Source organism: Carettochelys insculpta, chromosome 18 (assembly GCF_033958435.1).
Source record: "Carettochelys insculpta isolate YL-2023 chromosome 18, ASM3395843v1, whole genome shotgun sequence".
Taxonomy (NCBI): Eukaryota; Metazoa; Chordata; order Testudines; family Carettochelyidae; genus Carettochelys; species Carettochelys insculpta.
This window is the reverse complement of record NC_134154.1, coordinates 19452747-19478356: the sequence shown is the minus strand read 5'-3', so window position 1 is coordinate 19478356 and position 25610 is coordinate 19452747. Positions and strand designations below refer to the sequence as shown.

Genomic DNA, 25610 nt, shown 5'->3' with positions numbered 1-25610 from the left:
TCCACTGAAAGCAACTGCAGCAGCGCTCTCTAGTGCTCAGTTCAAGTGTATGCACTCAGCAACTGTGTCCAAAATCTGATGAACTGGGGTTATCCAAGAAAGCTCACTACCTAGTAAGTAAAAGTGCTACAGGACTGCTTGCTTTCTATGAAGCTACAGGCTAACTTGGCTACTGCCCCCACACCCGCCCCCCAAGATCATTTCCCAGTAAAACTGTATGGCATTGAGAAAGGCAAAGTCCACAAGCACACAAAAAATAAAATAAAGGAATAAATCAGAAGTAGTGGAACAGAAAAGTTTAAAAAAAAAGAAAAGACAATATGCTAACGAGCTGCTCAGGACTGAGAGCTCTGCTTCACCTCTAGAGAAAAGGGACCGATAGGTCATGGTTGGCAAGAGGAGAGTTCTGACTGTTGGGTCCATTTGTATATGATTGTACAGCTGGGCAAAATTCATGGGTTTTAATTTTACAAAATAATTTACATGTCCTGTTGAGATCCTTGTTCCTGTTCCCACTTCACATCCTACCATTGCAGGTGCAGGCCTGAGTACTTGGAGTTTTACTTGCTCTTATGGATCTTACTTGTTCCTTACGCAGCAGCACCATACCCCTAACCAGATCTAAGCATTTCTGTGAGTAGCTGTGAACGTTCAATGAAATAAAGCACAATGTGAATCCATGAAGGGGATGTGAGTACAAAAACAAGCAGCAACATAATTTGTGTGTAAACACAAACTAAAGTTAGTACCTATTTTCCCACACCTGCCAGTAAGGGTGCAGCTGCTCCAGTGGTAGCCAGCGCATAAGCACTATTTTACCTGCTCACTGAGGTTTTCAGGAATTTTGACAGAAACACCTGAGTTCAGTGGAGATGACAACCTTGCCGTGTCCATAGGCAAGGTGGCATAAAGGGCTGCTTTGTGCCCCCAAAAGGGGTGTGACCTTGGCCAGAAGGGGTGGGGCTAGGTGGCCATCAGCACCACCAAGACTGTGGTGCACCTCCCACATCAGCCCTCACCACTGCCTGGTGCACAGTGCTCCAGCAGTGATTTAAAGATCCCAAAGTATCTGGCTGCTTTTGCTACTATGGCAGTGGCATCAGAGCTCCGGCCCCTTTAGTATTGCCAGGCCCCAGGGCAGTTGCCCCTTTTGTCCCCTGATCAGTAGGCTTGCCTGAGTTCTGGTCTGCCAGCACCAGTGCATTGCTGGCAGTTGCTGGGAAAAGGGATGAATTTTCCTAGCACTGGCAAAGTCTGAGTGTACAGCCATAGTATTTAACTTGACCTAGCCTTAATACCAATAAAATAGCTGGCTGCAAATGGTGTCATTATCAGTGAATACAACTGAAATGTCTGGAAATTACAGTGCTGCTGCTCTTAACTTCTATAGTTAAAGCTTCACTGAAATTTACACTTAAAGTATTTAAAATTCCTTTGTTTCTCAATTTAACAGTTGAATTTTGTCTCCAGCTTTAACACACACTCTACAGAAAAAGTGAATTTTTTATTGTCAAAAATTTTCAGACTTTTCAAGTACAATTGTTTTTAAAGTCCTTGCTTTTGAAAGTTTGCCCCATCTTCTACATTTTTACCCAGCTGTTGCTCTAACTGCAACAACTGAAGCCCCAACCTTTTCTCCACACTCACATGCCAACACACCAAATTTCTCTTTCCCTGCTCTCACCCTCACTCTGAGAATAGTTCAGGCACAGGCAACATCCAACCTATTCAAAGAAAGCGTTTGACAAGTCATCCCCTTTAATCAGAATTAGCCTGTCCAGAAAGTCAATCAACCATTTTGAAGTCAAATGTTTTGTGAAATTTTGCCAAAATATAAATTTAGGAGAAAACCCAAAACGTTTTGACAGTATCAAAAGTCCTCTTCTGATATCTTGAGAATTAAACTTTTGGTTTTATTATAATATAAAATCAAAAAATTTAGTATGGTCAGTTTTATCAAAATAAAATATTTCTGCCAAGCCAAAATTAAATTTTGTTTCAAATTTTGTTTTGCAGACCATTTCATATTTTGGGGAGCTTTCATTGCCTCTGCCAGATACCTTCAAAGCTAGAGGTTAGCTGGTTCAAACGCAAGCACTGATAGTCCGAGTCCTGGTTGCATTGATCCCCAGTAAATGCTGCAGGAATGTGCTGTGCATGGCTGATGTGGCACCTCATGGTTTTGGGTGCCATCAGGTAGCTGAGAGACATCTATCTAGAATACATCACCAGACATCCACAACAGCGTTAGAGATGAGCTGGAGTGTTGATGAGACAAGCAAAGTCAGGAAGGTAACTGAAATTCTTTCCTGATGGACTATATTTTTTAAGGAACAACCTACCATAAATTCTCATGTGTAAACATAGCTTCCGTCTTTAAGTTGCCTCAGGACTCCTAGTTTTTTGAAGATACAGACTAGCTCAGCTACTCCTCTGAGACTTTAACTCAAACTTTGCAATTCTGCGTAGTCTAAGCATTACAACCTGCTGTACAGAGACTCTTTCCCTTAACCTGTCTGTTATATAATTCTAACATAACTTGAATACAATTTATAAATCTGTCAGTACTGATTGTCTTTTAGAGCTAACCTGGGTTGACCCCGTGGATACCTACTTCTGTTTCTTACCTGCAGCCCCATGGAAGTCCAAACAGAAAAGGAGATGAAAACATTGCATGTCAGCTATCATTATTTCCATCTTGCAGAATCCACATTGATGGGACAAACCCTTCTTCATACAGCAGTCTTTGTATCGTGATGTTTCAAAATGACCCACTTAAGTCTGGCAGTCCCCTTTGATGGGTGGGGGAGAACCACTCCTCCTTCATTGAGTTCACAAGCTCAGAGCAGGCATGTTACAGTTATATTGCAAAAACTTACATATTACCTTATATGGACACTAAATATAAGTCTGCCACCTATCTTGGTGATTACTATGATGCAGGTGAGCTGGTCTGGTTTCCATGTATGATTGTCAGTGCTCAGCTGACAGCCATAGTCATGGCAAGAACTGAAACATGGTCTACCAGTGTCACAGCAATTCTTACCTTTCAGATGCACTAGCCATGCAACTGCAGCATTGTGATGTTCCACATGGTTTTTGAGAGAACGAGTCTTTTGCTTTGTTTTTCTCCAGTCAGAATAGTCTGCGGTCACAAAAGTGCTAAGAGTATTAGGTGAAGAAGATTGTGCAGATGAAACAGATTATTGCTTGTGTAGATTTAGAATGCATCAACCAATGCCTCTGATAACGATCTCCATTTGGAAATTTTTGTGAGTGAAGTAGAGCTGAGAGATACAATTTCTGATGTTTGTACTGCTGCTGGAAAGTTATGGATTTATCATTGTGCTTCTGGAAATATAGTGGACCCTTCCTGAAACCCTGGTTGCCAAACTCCTCCATCACTAAAGGACATTTATCTGGAGCTGGTTTGCTGCTAATGGCAACAGTATCCTCTGTATCACTGCTATTCTGTGCAGGTTGGGTACAGCCAGGTGGTAGGAAAGTGGGTCATCCTTTTCATCATCTGTTTCGTCTTACATTTCAGGAATCCTTGCATTTCTTCTGCATTCTCCTAAGGGCATAAACCCAGGCTTGCTTATGGGAGAGGGGCAGTTGCCCTGAGGCTTGGTGATTCTAAGTGATCCAGGGCTCCCAGCCACTTCTGCTACTACTGAGCACACTCTGCATAGCTCTGAGCACTGGGGGCTGAGTGGGGGGAAATAGTGCCACAGTCCTGGCAGCACTGAGGGCTGGCTGCCTCTGGCTGCTCTCCTTCCATCTAAACTCCTGCCCCTTAGGGAACCGTGGAGTCACATCCCCCTTCCCACCATATCCAGGGGCTCTCAGAAGCTGTTGGCTCCCCTGCAAAAGTCAATATTTATATCTTCGATTTGACTCATTTTCTGAGAACGCTAGTCCAGCATCTTTGGAAGATGATTCTGCAGCAGTACTAGCAGATGAATACGAAGCTGGGGTAACATGCATACAATTATTTCTTTCCCACTTAGTTTTCTTTTTGCTGCTCTGCTTGGAAACTGTGGACCAGAGATCCCCTTGAAGCAAGTGTGTAGTTCTGCCATTAGCAACCTTTACTTCTCCTTGGATACAAGCTCCTTCTCCCTCTCCCATTCCCTAGGAGTTCCCCATTTCAAAACTTTTTGTAGTTCATCAGACCAGAGCTTTCCCTTAGGCAAACCATGGACAGTGGTCACACACAAAGGCAGCCTCAGCTCTGGAATTCAGAGCTAGAATTCTGCCTGTGAGTTTGCCCGTCCCTCTGGTGCTGGCTGCCAACTTGCTATCTGCAATCACAACATATGAAATTTTCCCAGCTGGCAAGCAAAGATCCAAAAGTAGGAAGAATACTACCTGCAATACTACAGAAACGCATTTAGAGTAAGGCTGCTGCGACACTACCATTGTCCTGTCAGAGGGGGCATGGTAATGAGGCAATTTGAAGCAGGCTAAGGCGGCACTGACATGCATATTCAGAACCTCATTAGCATAATGGCAGCACACGAACAAACTTCGAATTTCAGTGTAGATGGGGTCAGCTTCAAAATAAGTGTCCCGCTTCGACATTCCCTTACTCCAATCTAGTTCTCTGGGAATAAGGAAATATCAAAGCGAGGCACTTATTTCAAAGCTGCCCCCATCTTTACTTTCAATCTGAAATTCAAAGTTTGTTCACATGGCTGCCATTATGCAATTGAGGTGCTGAATATGCATGTCAGTGCCTCATTAGCCTGCTTCCAATTGCCTCATTACCATGCCCCCTCCAACAGGACAATGGTAGTGTAGCAGCAGCCTAAGACAAAATCCTTATTTCCAAAATTAATGTAGAGATGGAGAGGGTACATCCCCTAGTTAGACCTGCTGAACAAGCCCAAGCCTCACACATGGTATAACTGAGAGACTGGAGAACATGTATAAATAAGCCACACACACTGCTTCTTAACTATCCTTTATTAGCACATAACTTCCCCCTCCAAGATGCAAAGGAGCTCTCAACCGAAAGCCAGGAGTCAGTCTATACTAATTCTTCCCTTGCCAAAAGTTGGCTGTCATTTTAATGTGGATGCATCAGGTGGCTGGCCTGTAAAAATTCCAATGCCCACCAACGCATGGCAGGAAGTATGTCCCAGGAGACTGTTTCTTCAGTTATAGTTTCTATCTAGGATGAATCCTTTGACAGGATCCATTTAGTTTTCAAGGAGGTCTCAGAGGACAAGAGAACTTACACTTAAGACTAGTCACAATCATAGTAGGATTCATATTACTGTTACACCATCTAAAATATTACACATACAGAGGATGAATTTTGTTTTCAGTTAATCCTGCAAAATCCCCTGTGGCTTCATTCAACAGGTTTTATCCATTATGCTTATATCTAGAGAGAGCAATCAAGAGCATCACTGATACAATGTTATTACATTAAAAGCACACACTGTTGTAATGCAGCATTAAACATTGAGAAATCAGGCACTTATAAAGTCCCAGGAGTTACAGTATGGTGATAAAAAGCATATTTTAGTTTATAGATTAAATAGAAAGCATTAATGTGAGAACATTCCATCTAATAAGGAAAAACCAGACAGAAAAACACAACAGGTAGAGTTAATGTTGCAGTAAAAAAATTAGAATTTCCTAACCAGAGAGCTGGGTTTACAGAGTTTAACAACAGAACTCTCCCTTTCCATATTGTGAGAAACGTTTTCTTTCCAAGCACATCCCATTGTTACGGTAAGAGGAAGCTGAATACCAAATTTGGTGACCCTAGCTCTTAACATTAGGAGGAGTTCTTAACACCCCCTGCCCCCCCAAAAAAGACACACAGATGAGCAGACAAACCCATGAACTTTCTCAAATATAGTGTAGATTAAATATTGATTGGATCAGAGAGCACAAGAGACATTCACTCTACAGCCCACTAGTTAGGGTGCTCACCTGGGATGTGGGCATGCAATCATCTGAAAGATGCAAGATGGAGGTTCAAGGTCATGGTCTAAATCAGGTAGAGCAGGGACTTGCATGTCTTTTCACAGCTGAGTACCATAACCACTGGGTGATTGGTTATTCTGGGATCATGCTCTCTCTCAAATTCCATCCTAGACTTGAGAAACTTTCCAGTCTGTAAAAGCTTGGTTTTGACAAAGCAGCATTTTCCAGAAAAAATGCTTTATCAAAAATGTTCTACCCATCCTTTGCATGCAGCACTGTTGTTGAAATCAGATGCTAAATTCCAGAGTTGGGTTATTCAGCCATATTTACCATATCAGCTCTTTCAAGCCCAGATAGATTGCCAAACCAGCCTCTAAGTACCCCAGGATGCATGATCCTCTCCTAATATTAGCATCCTTCCTTCCCATCCATTTAAATGGTTGGATGAGAAACTTGGCACAGCAACCTCTTCCTTGGTTGCTAACTGGAAGTAATAAGCCAGCGAGATAAATAAGGGTTCTGTGAACTGAATATGATTGTGATGATATGGTACTAGAAGGGCCTGTTACTTAAGCCAAAAAGGTCTCCCACTGGGAGGGTGACCAGCTGTCCTGTATTGGGCGGGACGGTCTCATATTTGGAATGTCAAAAAGGCGCCCCAACTTATTTTTTAAAAGGGACTAGTTTACCGATATTTAGGCCTTCAAGGGCTGGGGGTGGGGCAGAAGCACTTGCTGCTTCCCCAGGACTCTGGGACTGGGAGCACCAGTGTCCGCCACTTCCCCAGGGCTCTGGGGCTGGGAGCATCCACAGCTGTTGCTTCCCTGGGGCTGAGATGGGGAGGGGGGAGTATGACCATTCCCTGGGGCTTGCTGCAGCCAGGAGGAGCTGCCCCTCCTCCACATATCTCCCTTTCCCGTATTTGGGACAGGGAGATATGGTTGCCCTACCCATTGGGCTACTCATGACGCTAGCGCTTGATGTTGGAATATAACTGATTCTTACAAATGGACCCTGACATTGACCTTGGATGACTAAGTCAGTTGTTACTGTATGGCAAATGCAATTTCCATTCTCTGAAACAGCTCATTTTGTCATGAATGAACAGAATTAGGAAAATTGAATTAAACTGTTCTATCTACTAAATCTGTACATGAATATTTAACAGGCGAGTTCTTATGAAGTATTAAAATGCTGAGTAAATAGAAGAGTAAAAAAGGGTAAGTGTTGCCAAACACTTAAATATGTATGGATTTTTAAGTCTTTTTTTTAATGTTTGTGAAAGGTGTTAGATTGACAAGTAATGCAAACCTCTGTCCACAGAAGAGATACAACCTTGGTAGTAACAGCAAGCTTCCTCCTCTAGTGCCTTGGCAATGTGCCTCAGTGTTATTTTAGAACAGTGATTCTTAACCTGGGGTGCACACAACCCCTGGGGGGTGCATGATGCCCTTTCTGGGCATGTGAGACATGCCAGATTTTTTTTTAGAAGGTGTATCATTGAAAACACAAATTAAGTACAGGCACATAAGTACCACTACTTTGTTTTATCAGACCTAGGTATTTATTAACACTCTACTTTGCTAATGATTACTGTAATATACAAAAGCTTTATTTTCAAATTAGTCTAATTTTAGTGAAATTATCTCACTACAAAATACAGTGTGTCACCATGCTGCAGGGTATATCTTGATGCACGCACAGATGAGGATGTGGCAGCACAGCGACTTCGTTTGAATTCAGTTAGCCGCTAACTGCTAGCGCGCTGGTTACAGTTTGCTTCCTCAGCAAAACTCTGCAACTTCTCTGGGTACCACTTGTGTATTGTTGTATGCCTACTCTACTATTATTTGTGGTAATAACAAAACTAGTTTACATATATTTAATATGCATTTAAAAGTGTATAGCCCCCCCATTTTCCATTTTTATAAGGGGTGTCAAGAACATATTTTGAGAACCAAAGGGGTGCAGGCTGCAGTAAAGGGTAAGAACCACTGTTTTAAAAGAGCCAAATGTCTATGGATAAAAGTCAAGTTCTGTCTCTAGTACCCAGGCAATTCCTTAAAGAAGTGTTGTGAACCAGCTGTGAGAATTTAAGGCACGTGACTTAGGTATACACTTTACCTTGATTCTCTGCACAGACATAGAGGCACTCATCTTCTCTGAGGTCCTGTCCTCAGGTCTGTGGTTTCGAGGCTTCACTGTGGTTTCTTTCATGTCCCTGTTTTCTCTTTTGGACTGTGAAGAATAAATCATTGATCTACAGTTAGGGTATAAAACTAGAGTATGTTTGCAGTTAGGCACACCCAGTTATGCGGCCAGCATGAATGTAATTTGCCCCTTCGTGAAAATGCCAAATATTACCTCAAAGACAAAAAGGGCTGATAGAGCACACAGCATCTGGCACTCGGCATATGACACTGTTTCAAGTGTACTGGAGGACTGGGTATATATTATTTAAGAGGTGGTTTACTCTTAAAGTTCAACATTTGGACTTGCTTTTCCCTAGAAGAACATTTATTTCCTTTAATTTTGCTGCATGCTATGCTCATGAAGAAAAAAGACAAATCGTTGGTTTGAGTAGGATGTTCCACTGGAAGCTGTTGGACAACTCATGAGCACGCAAAGCTTTGCCGTGTGCCTGCATCCTGAAAGAATCCCTCCTAAGTTAAGCTGGGGTGGATGGTTGGAACTTCCAGTCATTCTGGATTGCACTGTCATTTGTGACAACATGTTGTGTTGGGTCATGTTCACCTCAGGAAAGATAATCAAATTCTTTCCCATGTGCCATACAAGTACCCTGAAAACCAACACACTTCCCTAGGTCATTGCTTAGCCCCTGTGATAAATGGTAGCTATGCAGCAGAGTGAGAGCAGCTATGCCCTGAAAACTCTCCTCTCTCTTTCCCATCATGCCCTCTGCTCCCCAAAGACTTGTCTACATGAGCATTTGACACACTGCAATCTGGGAGATAAATCTATCCCATACTAGCCAACTGCCATGGACTAACAGTTCCCCAGCATGCTTTGATCTACTCTTATTTCAAAAATGGAATAGATCAAAGCCAGGTAGGGAACTGTTCGTGCGCAGCATACACCAGCTTGTTGTGAACTAAATATTCATGAGGAAAACCTCGAGCACAGAAAACTTTAACAGGCACTACTGTTTTGACCACATGATTTACACTTCTATAACATCTTTCCCTCAGTTCTCTCCATGTGCTTCACAAACCATAAATGTAGCCCCATTTACAGTGGAGGAGACGGAAACATAGAAAGGCTAGGGGACTTGCCCAAGGTCACACAGGAAGTCTGTGGCAAAATTGAAAATAGAACCCAGGGTTCTGACTTTCAAACCTCAGCTTTAAGTAGAAGGCCATCCCCATGTTTTCTTTATATTTAGGCTTATACAGGGTTCAATAAAAGAGCACCTACCTAATGCCCTGAGCACTCACCATTAATTTTTAAAATTACAATAAAGAGTAGCTGTATCACTAAAGAATAATAATTCTACCTCAGGTGTGTGTTGGGTCACTTACTGGAGAGCTACTCAAGTTGGGGCTCTACTTGACTTTCTATCAGGTATAGATAGGTGTGCTGACAGTGGAGGACAGAGGGGACTGTTGCCACAGGACCAGTCTATTCAAAAGGGCACAGAGCTCTGACCATTACCATTGCTACAATAGGAGCAGTGGTGGCTCAAGCCCCAGGCCCTTTAAATCCCCACTGGAACACTGTGCAGTGTGCTGCTAGCGGCACTGAGGGCTGAAGTCAGCGTGTTTCCCTGTCCTTGTACCTTCTCTGCACAGCAGGGATTGGGCACAGGGAGAAACACAATGGAGCTGCTCCAGTCTGAAGTATGGATGGTAAGTGACTCAGGAGTGCTGTTCAGGGGCGCAGGCAGAGCAGGACAAAGTTCCCTTAAAGAGACAGAGGGTAGCTTCTCACAGAAACTTACCCAGAAGCAACCAGCACACACCATGTCACTATCAGACATACCCAGTCTGTGCCACACACAAAGTCATTGTCACATATACACTGCAGCACACAATCTGTGTCACAAAGACTGTCTCTGTGGCCTTCTCTATAGCCCCCAGACGCACCCCTTCTGCCTGAGGCCCAGGTCCTTTCTGGCTACGTCTACACGTGCAGCCAACATCGAAATAATCTATTTCGATGAATAACGTCTACACGTCCTCCAGGGCCGGCAACGTCGATGTTCAACTTCGACGTTGCTCAGCCCAACATCGAAATAGGCGCAGCGAGGGAACGTCTACACGTCAAAGTAGCACACATCGAAATAGGGATGCCAGGCACAGCTGCAGACAGGGTCACAGGGCGGACTCAACAGCCAGCCGCTCCCTTAAAGGGCCCCTCCCAGACACAGTTGCACTAAACAACACAAGATACACAGAGCTGACAACTGGTTGCAGACCCTGTGCCTGCAGCATGGATCCCCAGCTGCCGCAGAAGCAGCCAGAAGCCCTGGGCTAAGGGCTGCTGCCCACGGTGACCATAGAGCCCCACAGGGGCTGGAGAGAGAGCATCTCTCAACCCCCCAGCTGATGGCCGCCATGGAGGACCCAGCAATTTCGACGTTGCGGGACGCGGATCGTCTACACGGTCCCTACTTCGACGTTGAACGTCGAAGTAGGGCGCTATTCCTATCTCCTCATGGCTACGTCTACACGTGCACCCAACTTCGAAATAGCTTATTTCGATGTTGCGACATCGAAATAGGCTATTTCGATGAATAACGTCTACACGTCCTCCAGGGCTGGCAACGTCGATGTTCAACTTCGACGTTGCTCAGCCCAACATCGAAATAGGCACAGTGAGGGAACGTCTACACGCCAAAGTAGCACACATCGAAATAAGGGAGCCAGGCACAGCTGCAGACAGGGTCACGGGGCGGACTCAACAGCAAGTCGCTCCCTTAAAGGGCCCCTCCCAGACACACTTTCATTAAACAGTGCAAGATACACAGAGCCAACAACTAGTTGCAGACCCTGTATATGCAGCACGGACCCCCAGCTGCAGCAGCAGCAGCCAGAAGCCCTGGGCTAAGGGCTGCTGCCCACGGTGACCACAGAGCCCCGCAAGGGCTGGAGAGAGAGTATCTCTCAACCCCCCAGCTGATGGCCGCCATGGAGGACCCCGCTATTTCGATGTTGCGGGACGCGGATCGTCTACACGTCCCTACTTCGATGTTGAACGTCGAAGTAGGGCGCTATTCCCATCCCCTCATGGGGTTAGCGACTTCGACGTCTCGCCGCCTAACGTCGAAGTTGGTGCCGCTACTTCGAAGTAGCGTGCACGTGTAGACACAGCTTCTGAGAGCACAGGATCAGTACCAAAATTCATGGCGTGTCCCCTCTGTGAAAAACATTGCCCGCTGTGCCCTAAGATAACAAAGGAACCAGCCCTTTGACTCTGGGGGCAGATCCGGACCTGATCATTTAGCCAGCCATGTTGCTGGGAACATATGGTAAGGATTTTATCTTGAACCAAGTTTAGCTTCAAAGCAAACAAACCAACCAAGCAGTCCTGCAGCAGTTTTACTTCTTAGGTAATGAGCTTTTTTGTGAAACTACAGACTGACACGACTATCCTGCTGAGCACAGTTGGCTTAAGTTTCAGTTCCTCGAAAACATTTCATATTTACTTTTCTCATAACCATTTCTGACTTCAATACCCTGTCCCTTAATTCACTTAAAATACTATCTTCTTTTCGTAATAAGCTTGTTTTATTTAAACACTGCACTGGATTGGTTTAGACTGAATTATTTGGGAGCTCCAGTCAATAGCAAACTGTTGAATATTGACCCTTTACAGGTCAATGAAAATAATATACTTGCATTTATATCAGGGGTGGGCGATAAGCACCCCACAAACTGATTACGGTTTGCCAGCGTTAGCTCTGGTGAGCTACCTGATGCCTTATTCACCTGTATGCCTACAGGTATGGCTACTCACACCTGCCATTGGCTGTGGATTGCTGTTCTCAGCCAAAGGGAGCTGCAGGAAGAAGTCCCCTGGCCCATGCCGCAGCTGCCAGTGGCTAGGAATATGGATCTGTGGCTGACAAGAACTTCAAGAAGCCATACCTGCAGGCACATGGGTAAATGTGTCCAGCAGCCTGCCAGAGGTAACCCTATTGCCCACCCCTCATTTATATGCACTTTTGCAAGAGACCACCCTTACCTATTTCTGTTTTGTATCTGATTTTATTATACTGATTTAATTATGTGCTGTCAAACAATGGACTTTCATGCTTAAAACAAGATAAGTAAACTGAGGGCTAGTCTGCCTATGGGAAAGCAAATTACTAGCTAACACACCGATAGAAAAATGCTGCTGACTAATACACATCAAAATGCTTTGCATGCATTTTTTACATTTATTAATATTGAATGTTTTCTCACTGCCTGCAGCTCCCTTGTTGTAATCTCTTCAGGTCAGTTGTCTCTTTAGTTCTGTCTTCCTGTGTGGTTGCTACACTTCCAGTTTCAGAGCTCTCCGCAAATTTGGTGGAAGTACACTAAAGCCGCACCAACACTAGCTGACTATTTCGAAGTAGCCGGCCCAATTTCGAAATAGCGTGTGTCACATCTACACATGCCGTGCGCTACTTCGAAGTTGAAATTGACGTTGGCGGCGAGATGTCAAAATCACTATCCCCATCAGAAGATGGGAATAGCGCCCTACTTCGACGTTCAACGTCGAAGTAGGGCGTGTGTAGACAATCCGCATCCCGCTGCTTCAAAATAGCGGGGTCCTCCCTGGCGGCAATCAGCGGAGGAGTTGAGACGTGCTGTGCAGCCCCTGCAGGGCACTATGGTTGCCGTGCACAGCATCCCTTAAAGCACCATGAACCCAGATATCTTGTGGCAGGAAGCTGAGAGCGTGCAGGCAGCAGCACACACACGTGCTCACCCTGCACGCCCTCCAGAGGCCCCGATCCACCACCCAGCACCCATGGCAGCCAGCCAGTCCCCTGACCGCCCTGAGGGCACACCCCCCAAGGGACCCAGGGCTCTGAGTCATCCAGGTGGAGTGGGTGGGGAAGAGGCATCGGGGCCACTCCTGGATGGATGCCGAGCTCTGAGACCTGCTGGGGCTCTGGGCCAAGGAGGATGTGCTACAGGTAATGGGGAGCAAGCAGCAGAATGCAGAAGCAGTCACCCGGCTGTCCGAGGGCCTGGCCGCCTGGGGTCACCCTGCCTGACCATGTCAGGAATAAAGTCAAGGAGCAGCAGCAGGGTTATGCCCAGGCCCAGGGAATGGCCCCCGGTATGCCTTCTCCCCCACCCCAGCCACCCTTGACACCCTGGCTGAGGAGTCCCAGCAGGCCGAGGTGCTGGAGTCCAACTCAGAGGCCAGCCCTACACCCCAGGGACCCACAGAGGAGCCCGCCCCTGGGACAGCGGAGGAGGGGTCCTGGGATGGGGAGCACCTGATCAACCTCCCCTCCCACAGCTCCAGCAGCGCATCTGCCTGACGGGTGTCCCCCAGCTGCAGGAATGGACCATTGGCTTTATACCCACCAGGGTGCACATCTCCAGGTTACGGGGTGGGGGCAAGGGACAGGACCAGGGCCCCCACACACACCCAGCCAACCCCAGCCCACCACAACCCAGTGGCACAGCACCCAGGGCCCATAAGCACCCTCCCCCATGGACAGCACCACACCCCATCCCTGGGAGGGTGGAGGGGGTGAACCCCCAAAGGGGGCTGCCCACAGGGACACCACACCCATGGCCTGGGGACAGGGGATGGGGACCCAGCACTGGGGGGGTGGGACGTGGGCCATGGGCCAGGGCCCAGTACTAATGGCTGTCCTCTCTCTTCCCTGCTCTTTCTGCAGCTGCACCATCCGAGGGCCATGACAGCGCTGTGATGTCCATGGTGCTGGACAGCCCACCAGGGACATCACACTGCGGCAGCCAGCCAGAGCTGGGGCCAGCACCAGGCCCAGCCTGCCACTGGCGGAGCCAGCCACGGGTTCCTTGCCACTCTCTGGCACCAGGTGGAGGAACGCTGCCTCCAATTGGAGGAGCAGGCGCTGGTCTGGGGCCAGGAGGCCTGGGGGTCCTTTATGTGGACTTTTGACCGCATCTCCAGGACCCTGGAGAGAATCGTGGGCTGGCTACCTTTCCCCCGCTGCTCCAGCTGCTGTCTCTCCCAGCGGCCCCCCTGCACTGGAGCCCGCTGAAGAGGACCGCAGGGCTCTGGAACCAGCCCAGCCATATTTGCTGGTCCTCCCAGCCGCCACCTGGCTTCGACAGGGACTGCGGATCTGGCGGGGTCACGCTGGATAAGGGGCTGAGAGGGGCCAAGGACTGGGCCACACAGGCCCTCCTCAACTGTACATAGTTCTCCCCCAGGCTCTGTTGTAAATAGTTGTGTCCAACCCCTCTGTACATAGTTCCCCCAGACATACGTTCCTCTAAATAATTGTTTAACACATTTGGGTTCTCGAATATTGGTTTATTTTTCAAAACATGTTCCATGTGGTCTTTGGGGGGTGGTGGGGGCAGTGTGAGGGAGGCCTGCCAGGGATGGCCAGGGCACTACTCACCCTGCACTCTGGACAAAATAGGCCTGCAGGGCCTCCAGGACCTGGACCCCTTCGTGGCAGGCCTGGCGGCTCAGGGCAGTGGCTGGCTGGGGGTAGGCTGTGCTGGCCACCACAGCCCACCCCTGCACGAAGGCCTCCCCCTTGCTCTCCACCAGGTTGTGGAGCATGCAGCATACACCCACAACCTGGGGAATGTTGGGGAGGCCCATGTTCAGGCAGCCAAGGAGGCAGTGCCAGCAGCCCTTGAGGTGGCCGAATGCCCGCTCGACCACCTGGCGGGCATGGTCCAGGCAGCCGTTGAACCCTCCTGGTTGGCATTAAGGTGGCCTGTGTATGGCTGTATAAGCCAGGGCTGGAGGGTGTAGGCAGCATCTGCCACGATGCAGAGGGGCATGGTGGGGTCCCCCAGAGGGATCTCCCTCTGGGGAGTGTAGGTCCCCGCCTCCAGACGGCGGTTCAGGCCCAAGTTCCTAAAAACACAGGTGTCATGGGTGTTGCCAGGCCAGCCAACATATACATCCTGGGAGTGGCCCTGGCTGTCCACCATGGCGTGAAGAACCACTAAGCAGTAGCCCTTCCTGTTTATAAACCATCTTCCATTGTGGTCTGGGGCACAGATGGGGATGTGGATCCTGTCCATGGCTGAAAAGCAGTCGGGGAACCCCATGCAGCAAACCCCGCGATGGCCACATCCAGGTCCCCGAGCAGCATGCGCCTGTGGAGCAGCAGGGCATTCAGCACACAGACCACCTCCGGGAGGAGGACATGGGCACCTGTGGGGGTGTACAGGGTGTGCCAGGCCCCCCAGGGCTCCACCTCCCCTGGCCCCTTTCCCCATCCCTCCCACCCCCAAATGGGTCCCTGCCTGGGCTTCTGTACCTCCATGATGACAGCTCCAACACTAAACCGGTGTCCTACGTATCAGTAGCTGTCTGGAGTGGCCAGCTTCCAGACAGAGATGCTGACCTGTTTCTTAATGGTGAGGGAGCATCACACATGGGTGTGGTGGTGCCTCAGGGTGGGGGTGAGCCACTGGCAGAACTCCATGAAGGTCTGCTGGTGCATCCGGAAGTTCTGGAGCCAGTGGTAGTTGTCCCACTCCTCCAGGACCAGGCACTCCCACAGCTCTGAGGTGGTAGGGTAGTTCCAAAGGTGGCAGAGCTCCTGGCAGGGGCAACCAGAGGGACCCCATGGTCTGGGACAGCCCCTTCATCTCCCAGGGAGGGCTCACCTTTCAGGAGGTGCTGGGTGGCCTCCGGCACAGCACCGAGCAGGGCGGCCTCAGGGACGGCCCTGAGGGCCTCTGGCTGCTGCTGCTGTGGGTCCATAGCTGTGTGCACAGGGTCTGCGACTCTGTGTCAGCTCCGCAGGACTCATGTTGTGCAGGCCGAGGGTGGCTGGGAGAGGCCCTTTAAGGGAGCAGTTTGCTGGTGCTGCAGAAGGGCTAGTCCACCCTGTGACCCCATCCGCAGGCTTTCCTGGCCCCTTATTTCGAAAGGGGCCACTTTTGTGTGTAGACACGCTCCTGAGAGGCCCCTTTTGATGTTGCGCATCACTACATTGATGTTGAACCTTGATGGTGCCAGCCCTGGAGAATGTGTGGAAACTATGCATCAAAGTAGCTTATTTTGATAGCGCTAATTCAAAATAAGCTACTTTGACATCACATTCTAGTGTAGACGTAGCCTTAGTAACATAAAACCTGAAGCAGGTGCACAGGATGTGCATTTCTCCCACCAAGTTTAACTGATGATAAAAGCCTGTGGGACATCCCCCCCCCAAAAGCATTCTGGATTAGACAACTACTAGCAGGAAGCACCACTGCTAGAAGACTGGCGGATAGCTGGGCTTTGTTGCAGAAGAAACTCCAAGGGACAGGAGGACTCCACAAACAGTTGGAGAATATCTGCTTGGAAGGGTTTTGCTCAGATTTGGGGGCATTTTTAATTAATTCAAACTAGTTCATTTATTTCACACACACACCCTAACATTGTCTCCCTTCAGCTTCAGTTTGCTTTGTTGCTTTTTTCCTGCTGTGATCATATTCTAATTGGTTATTTTTTTGTCTTTATGGGGTAAACAAAGGCTCAAATAGCCCTACACAATCCCTTTTTCGAATGAGCCTTCTCATTTCTTATTGCTGAATTCAAAGAACAAAGATAATTTCCTCTGCAATATTCAGTCAACATCTTATTTGAATTGTTTCAAGTACTGGGCCATATGACCAAACAGCCTCTGCATGTATCACTGAGGTACCTGAGCAGAGCTGGCATCAGGGGGCTGGGAACACCATGCTGTCAATCCCTTCTGTTTACTTTCTCACAGCATTCTTGGTTTGCCAAGATTAAGTGTTATGTGAAGATGGGCACAGCTGCTTGCTGGAAATGTCAGGCGCATGCAAGAGAGAGAGAACTGGGAAGTCCCTTATACAAAGTGTCTATTTGAACCTGCTTTAAAAGGGATAAGCACCAGCTTCCCTTCTGCTTCAAGAAAAGGCCAGCAGGACAAGAGAGTGGAGGTTGCAGAGTAAGTCGTAATACCCTGAGGCTGCTGTTCTATTGGGAATCCACAGGCAGCAAAAGTGTTTATATGGGAGCAGGCTGTTCTCAGCCCATGGGAAAAGGAACTCTCTGTGCTCATCCATTTCAGGGCTTCTGGGTCATTTCATAGAGTGCTGCCTTTTGGCCCGGAGCTGCCTGTCGTCTTCTACACCAGAATAAAAGGGAGATGAGGAGGGACTGACTTTCCTAAAAGGAATGGACAGAGAAGAGTGGGGCCAGCAAACAGTGTTACGTGCAAATGGCCAAGTGCCTCCTCTTGCGAGCAATGTCTTGCTTGCCTGCTGGTCCTAGCCCTGCTTTCTCTTTTTGCTATTTAGACATGTAAGCTCTCTGAGTTGGGACTGTTTTAATATCACATCACTCTTGTGCAGCACTTTTCATAAGTGACTCGACACAGGAAATAGAATAGATAGCTCTGTTTTATGTATGGGAAGCTGAGACAGAGCTGGCATACCTTACTCAAGGTCACCCAGCCCAGCAAGGGCAGAGAACTCCTTTGTCCCAGCTCAGTGGTCTATATTCTAGGACATGCTGTCTTCCACATTTGGATGGTGTTGTACTATAGATCAGGCCCACTGATGGGGAGCGAACAAAGGGGGCAACTTCTTGGGGCTCTTTAAAATCACAGCTGGAGACCTGTGTGGTACATGTGGGACAGGCGTGGTGGTGGCATGGTTCAGGTGGTGTTGAGGGGACTATTCCAGCTCTGTCCCTTCTGCCTGAGACCCCACCCTTTCCAGGAGCATTGAGCGGACCCTTCTGTCCCTTGGCTAAGGGCCCAACCACTGTCGCCTCACCTGCAATAAATATGGCTACTTATAACAATTAAGAGTATTTATTATGGTATCCCCACATGGCCCAACCAAGATTAGGGTCTCATTGTGTCAGCTCCTGTGCAGACTCATAGGAAGGGACAATCTCTGGTCTGAAGAGCTTACCATGTAAATAGACAAGACAGACAAAAGATGGAAGAGAAGAAATATTAGCTTCATTTGGCAGGCAGAGAACTGAGCTTCAGCGACTTAGAATCATAGAACAATAGAGCTGGAAGAGATCTCAACAAGCCATCAAGTCCAGACCCCTGCTCTAAGAAGGACCAAACCCATCAGGTCAGCCCTGCCAGGCCTTTGTCGAGGCGAGACTTAAACACCTCCAGGGATGGAGACTCCACTACTTCCCTGGGTAGACCATCCCAATGCTTCACCACCCTCCTAGTGAAAAAGTTTTTCCTAATGTTCAACCTGGACCTTCCTAGCCACAATTTGAGACCATTGTTCTGTGTTCTGCCATCCGTGACCACTGCGAACAGCCTCTCTCCAGCCTCTTTGCAGCCTCCCTTCAGTAAGTTGAAGGCTGTTATAAGTGCCCCCTCAGTCTTCTCTTCTGCAGACTAAACAGTCCTAATTCCCTCAGCCTTTCTTCATAAGTCATGTGCTCCAGCCCCCTAATTATTTTGGTCGCCCTCTGCTGGACCCTGTCCAGTATATCCACATCCTTCCTATAAATGGGGGCCCAGAACTGGACACAGTACTCCAGATGCGGCCTCACCAAAGCCAAATAAAGAGGAATAATCACTTCTCTGGATCTACTGGGAATGCTCCTCTCGATGCAACCTAATATGCCATTAGCCTTCTTTGCTACAGCAGCACACTGCTGACTCATGTCCAGCTTCTCGTCCACTACAACTCCTAGATCCTTTTCTGCAAAGCTACTACAGAGCCAGTAGGACCCCAGCCTGTAACAATGCTTGGGATTCTTCTGGCCCAAGTGCAGGACTCTGCACTTGCCCTTATTGAACCTCATCAGATTTCTTGCAGCCCAGTCTTCCAATTTGCCTAAGTCAGTCTGGGCCCTGTCCCTACCCTCCAGAGTATCTACCTCTCCCACTAGCTTAGTGTCATCTGCAAACTTGCTGAGGGTCTCCCTGGAAGTCTTTGGCAGAGCTACAAAGGACATCCAGATGCCCAGCATCCCCACCCAGATCTCATCCACTAGAACCACCTTCTTCCAATTTGAATTTCCCATGGAATGGTTTACTGAGGGCATCACACTGTGGTCTGGATTGCTCCCCATGAGGGGCTGTAGCCATCTGACCCACAATGCCTTGTGGTCGTAGCTCCCAACTAGGGCTGTTCACACACAGCCTAAGAGCATGCAGGTCACACCCAGGTGGTCTCTGCGTCACTCTGATCCAGCAACACTCCAGTCACACACTAGCTTCCACCAACCTTGGTTACTACTTGTAGGTGACCTTGACACACTTCCATTCTGATTTTCCTCAAAAATGTGTGCTGGGCTATGCAGCCCACTCCTAGGTGGTTCAGCACGATCCCATCCCTATCTTACCACTTTACAATATTTTATCTACCTGTCTAATGACAACGTTGTAACGTTGTATAAGAACAAAGGAGACAGAAGTGACTGCAACAACTACCGTGGAATCTCCCTCCTAAGCGTCACTGGTAAACTGTTTGCTCGCATCATCCTTGGCAGACTCCAGAAGATTGCTGAGAGGGTGTACCCCGAATCGCAGTGCGGATTCTGTGCAGAGAGGTCTACCGTTGATATGGTCTTCTCTCTAAGGCAGCTGCAGGAGAAGTGCAGGGAGCAGAGAAAGCCAATCTACATAGCCTTCATCGACTTGACCAAGGCTTTTGACTTGGTCATCAGGGATGGTCTGTTCAAACTGCTCCACAAGATAGGCTGTCCTCCACGGTTACTGAAGATGATCCAGTCGTTCCATGAAAACATGAGAGGAACCATCCAATATGATGGCGCATTATCGGATGCTTTCAGAATCAGGAGCGGCATCAAACAAGGATGCGTGCTTGCTCCGACATTGTTTGGGATCTTCTTTGCACTCCTTCTGAAGCATGCCTTTGGATCTTCAACAGAGGGCATCTTGCTGCACACAATATCTGATGGGAAACTGTTTAACCCTGCAAGGCTGAAAGCAAAGTCTAAGGTGCGAGAAGTCCTCATCAGAGACATGCTGTTCACAGACGATGCTGCTGTAGTGCCTCACACAGAAGACCAGCTTCGAAAACTGCTGGATCGGTTCTCCAAAACGTGCAAGGACTTTGGGCTTACCATCGGCCTAAAGAAGACGAACGTACTCGGTCAGGATGTTGCTGAATCCCCATCAATCAGCACTGACAACTATACGTTAGAGGTTGTCCACGAGTTCATTTACCTCGGGTCCACCATCACTGACACCCTGTCATTGGACACTGAGCTAAATAGGATGATCGGAAAAGCAGCCACAACTCTGTCCAGACTCAGCAAGAGAGTGTGGAATAACAACAAGATGTACACTCACGCCAAAATGCAAGTCTACAGAGCCTGCATCCTCAGCACCCTCCTTTATGGCAGCGAGACTTGGACCCTGTATGCCCTCCAGGAAAAGAGGCTGAACGTCTTCCACTTGCGCTGCGTCAGGCACATCCTTGGAATATCGTGGAAGGACAGAGTGACCAACACTGCCGTCCTCAAGCAAGCTGGAATCCCAACCATGCACACCCTCCTCAGGCAGCGTCGACTCCGCTGGCTTGGCCACGTCCACAGGATGAACGATGGAAGGATTCCAAAAGACATCCTGTATGGTGAGCTAGCCTCCGGCAAAAGACCTCCCGGACGCCCCCAGTTGCGTTACAAAGATGTCTGCAAGAGAGACCTCAGAGAGGTAGACATCGAGCTGGACAACTGGGAAGATCTAGCAGACGACCGCAGCAGATGGAGGCAGGGGTTACACAAGGGCCTTCAGAAGGGCGAGTTGAAGATCAGACAGCTAGCAGAGGAGAAGCGAGCACACAGAAAGCACAATAAGGACTTGCCAGACACCCACTACATCTGCAAGAGATGCAGCAAGGACTGTCACTCTCGTGTGGGTCTTTATAGTCACAATAGACGCTGTAAATGAAGTCCTCAACTGAAACTTTAAAGGGTGCGATCCATAGTCTATGCAGACTGAAGGATGCCTACTACTGTCTAATGAACAATGGATGCTACTACCTGCCCATGGTCACACTAGTCTTAGCTAGAAATCTTAGTATTTTATGCAAAATAAAAAATAAAAGCGCTGAATATTTTGTTTAGTTGTAAATATTAGTATGTTATACACTCATATAGCATGCCCCGCATAAGGGAGCAAAGAAGATGCATTGTTATATTTTACAGGCAAGGTTTGGCGTAATCTAAGCCAGGGCTGAGAAAATTACAGTTTGCAGGCTGGATCCAGCCCAGCAAGCCTCTGGATCCAGCCGATGCTATGGGGAATCCCAGGCATACTCCCTGCCTGTCCTCTTCCTTCCATACACTGCTCCAAAAAGCAGTTGTAGGGCCCTATTTGTTTGGCAGCACTTGCGAGCCCAGGGGAATGGAGAAGAAGGTTCATGGGCTGCCCCTGCTCCATATACAATACCACTGGCTGATTTGTAGCCAGAAAGTAGCCAATGGGAACGTCCTGTCTGAAGCACAGGCAGCACCTGAAGCACACCTTCTCCACCCCTTAGGCTTGTGGCCCCTGCCTAAGAAACTTGCTGGGCTGCTGGGTAGGAGTCACCCAAGTAAGCCTCCTGGAACTCCAGCCCCTTCCTCCCCCCCGTCCTCTGCTCCTGCCCCCCTACCCCACCTAACCCAAACCCTCTGTCCTCCCACTCCAATACCTATGTCTTCTGCTCTCCTCCTGCATCCCCACCCCTCTCAAACCCTGCATCCCCATTCCCTGCCCCAGCTCACAGCCCAAACCCAGCACTCCTTCCTGCACACGTCCCCTGCCACAGGTCACAACTCCCTCCTGCACCCAAACTCCCTCCCAGACCCCACCCCATTAATCTCATGAAAGATTGCAACCCTTGGCAACTTTCCAAATTCTTGGAGTACCCCCCCCCATCAAAAGTTATTGCCCACACCTGCTCTAAATCATCTGATCCAGAACACCTTTCAACTTGGTAAAGAAAAGATTAGTCCCAGATTCAAATACGTATCTTGGGCCAACCTGTACTTACTGTAACAGTTTTAAACAACCTTAAAATAGATTGTTAATAATCAATGCTTTCCAAAATATCAGTGGTATTTATACAGGTTATCACTGAGATGCTGAAAATGAGCCTCATTTCAGCTTTTAATGTGCACCTTATGAAAGGAAGGATCTGCTCTGCTGTCAAAGGCTCACTGCCTGCAGCTATCCAGCTGTAACTAACATGCTCTTCCCCATCTCTTTGATCCTATCAGTGTCAGCATCCTTTAATGTTGAACTACAGACTGAATTAACATGGCCAGAGCAACAGGCTGAAAATAGGAATATCTGACTCCTATTCCTACCTCTTCTTGCTGAACAGGTTGGACAAATCATGAGTGAATCTCTCCCTGCCTCCGTTTCCTAGTCTGTAAGAGGGAGATAATTATATATACTCTTCCCAGGAAAGAATTTCAAGATCCCAAGATAAAAAGCATTTTACGTATTTTGAGTTATCTAACTCAGAACTTTTGGCCAACTTCCAAAGCTCCCCTCATTCATGTTGCTTTTAGCAAGAACAAGAACGTCAGTGTAATCTATGTGAACCTGTATTAATTCTGAGCCGCTATTCTACAATGGCTCATCTTAGCTTCCTGTTTACGTTGCTTGAAAAGGTTAATGTGTTCAATTGAACTGTGTTGTAACATTATGAAAAGCAATATGCAGCACAGTAATTGCAGTTTAAATACAACAGACATAAGTGTCTGGTTCGTTTTTCATCCCTTTGAGAATTTTTACAAATGTAATTAGTCATTTTGGATTTTTTCCCCTTCCCTAGAGCAAAAGTCTAGAGAGTTCAAAGAGAGCACTCACTTGTTTCTGTGGAGAAAAGGAAGCTTTCTGAGATCTCTAACGGAAAAACCTACAGCAGCACTCTGGTTAACAAGGTTACATGAGTCATTCCAAATGGCAACAGCCTGCCTAAAGCTTCGCAACCAGCTTTATTTACCTGGCTAAAGGACAAATGCGGACAGCAAACATAAAAACCTACTCTTTTATATGTAAATCTGCGTGGTCCTTATTTGACCTACAGGAATACCTAAACAGCCACTGAAAAGGTACTTTTCTGGACCCTACCTTCCAAGCCTGTTTGTGATTACAGTAATTTCCATTATTACCAAGAAAAAAAATATTGAGTGTAAATTCAAAGCCTTGCAACTCAGTCAGTGGTTTCCTAGCTTTTTATCTATTTCCTTGAAGCTATGGGCTGTGTCTACACGTGCACGCTACTTCGAAGTAGCGGCAGTAACTTCGAAATAGCGCCCGTCACGTCTACACGTGTTGGGCGCTATTTCGAAGTTGAAATCGACGTTAGGCGGCGAGACGTCGAAGTCGCTAACCCCATGAGCGGATGGGAATAGCACCCTACTTCGACGTTCAACATCGAAGTAGGGACGTGTAGACGATCCGCGTCCCGCAACATCGAAATAGCGGGGTCCTCCATGGCGGCCATCAGCTGGGGGGTTGAGAGATACTCTCTCTCCAGCCCTTGCGGGGCTCTGTGGTCACCGTGGGCAGCAGCCCTTAGCCCAGGGCTTCTGGCTGCTGCTGCTGCAGCTGGGGGTCCGTGCTGCATATACAGGGTCTGCAACTAGTTGTTGGCTCTGTGGATCTTGCACTGTTTAATGAAAGTGTGTCTGGGAGGGGCCCTTTAAGGGAGCGACTTGCTGTTGAGTCCGCCCCGTGACCCTGTCTGCAGCTGTGCCTGGCTCCCTTATTTCGATGTGTGCTACTTTGGCGTGTAGACGTTCCCTCGCTGTGCCTATTTCGATGTTGGGCTGAGCAACGTCGAAGTTGAACATCGACGTTGCCAGCCCTGGAGGACGTGTAGACGTTATTCATCGAAATAGCCTATTTCGCTGTCGCAACATCGAAATAAGCTATTTCGAAGTTGGGTGCACGTGTAGACGTAGCCATGGTGTGATTAATTTATGGCTAATGGATGTATTTGCCACAAAGCACTAGGGGAATCTCTGAAGACATTCTGCAGAACATGACACGTAGAATCAGGGTTAGGTGAATACATCTGATCAGCTGTCAGACTTCAGGACTTGTTAACACTAGTGGAGCCATTCTCGTGCCTTACTCAGGTAGACGAACTAGGTGGATCTCCAATGTAGAGATAAGTCAGGGACTCTGACTGAAAGCAATATTTTCAAACCAGAGTGACTAACTCCCCAGGAAGAGGCCTGATTTTCAGACCACTACTCACAAAGCAGCTTCCATGGGTTATTTTCAGAGCTTTTGTTAAAATCAGGCCACTCATTCTGGCACCCAAATCCAGTCCAAGGAACCTAACCATCGGGTCCCATTCTTTAAAACCTCAGTCTGAGCACCCATAAGGGAGGGAGAGCTACTGGGAGGGCAGGAAGCCTGGCGGAGGATAAAAGCCTTTGTGATGGTAAGTAGAATACTGATTTATGACATGCAAAGACAAACCTTTGGAACCTCAGGAGCATTTGGACAGCTCTCTAGTTAGTGCCTCTTATTAGTGCAGGCAATATGGCTTGGAGCAACCATTAACAGCACTGCAGATGCAACAATATTACCTGACCAGATGCACTAGCCAGGGATTATAGATCCACTGACCTTATCTGAAGCTAGCAGGTCTCCCAAGGTCTAGGGCAGGGGTCAGCAACCTGTGGGTCCAGAGCTGCACGTGGCTCCAGTGAGCTAGTTGCAGCTCCGAGAGCTGCTGCTGCCGACTCTTCTTGTGGCTCCAGAAGTGGCTGCTGGTTAAATGGAAGAAATAAAAAAAAATTCCATTTAAGCAGCAGCCAGCTATGGAGCCACTGAGCAGCCAGGGCCGCAGGGCAGGGAGCCTGGAAGTGAAAGCTGGCCAGGCAGAAAGCCATCCCATGAGGGCAGAAGTCAGCTGGCAGGAGAGCTGAGGGGAGGGCGGCCAAGCCCAGCCCTGCTGAAACCGCACAGCCTCGCAGTCTGCCAAGGAGGAGGGAGGAGGCAGCAGCCGCGGTGGGGAGAGCCCCTGGCCTCTGCTGAACTATGCGCTAAGGTGAGTTAATCCTCGAGGGGGTGGGTTGTGGGGGGAGGGACAAAGCCTGGAGATGGGGTAACAACTTTCTAACTGGTGTGCTCTGTTATTAAACTAAGGGTGATAAAAAAGCACAGTTTGATGCTCTTTATTAAAGACTGTCTTGTATTGAAGTGCATTGCAGATCTTGATGGATTCATTTTGTAACCGAATTTGAAAAAAATGGCTCTTCTCATGATTTCAGTTGCAGACCTCTGATCTAGGACTTCATGCTTTATGGCACAGACGGCCTTTGGGGCTATGATTAAAGCTACCATGCTACCTGCAGTGCCCCCTTGGATGGATTGCACCCTCAGAAAATTTGCAGATGATGCTAAGCTAGGGGGACAAGTTGGAGGGTAGGGATAGGGGACCAGGGTGACCTAGATAAACTGGAGGATGGGGCCAAAAGTAACCTGATTAGGTTCAACAAGGACAAGTTCAGAGTCCTGCACTCAAGATGGAAGAATTTCAAGC

At 48.0% G+C, this 25610-nt stretch overlaps 1 protein-coding gene across 15 annotated transcripts in view; it reads right to left on the bottom strand.

Moving 5' to 3' along the window:
- RIMBP2 (RIMS binding protein 2) overlaps positions 1 to 25610 on the bottom strand; it is a 485649-nt gene that overhangs the window by 438122 nt on the left and 21917 nt on the right. For 14 of the 15 annotated variants that reach the window (XM_075012504.1, XM_075012509.1, XM_075012514.1 and 11 more), the window contains exon 2: positions 8068 to 8181. The exons of the other annotated variant lie outside the window; for it this stretch is intronic. In XM_075012504.1, coding sequence (XP_074868605.1) covers positions 8068 to 8181 — 114 coding nt within the window. The remainder of the gene's footprint in view (positions 1 to 8067; positions 8182 to 25610) is intronic. 15 annotated transcript variants of the gene reach the window in all.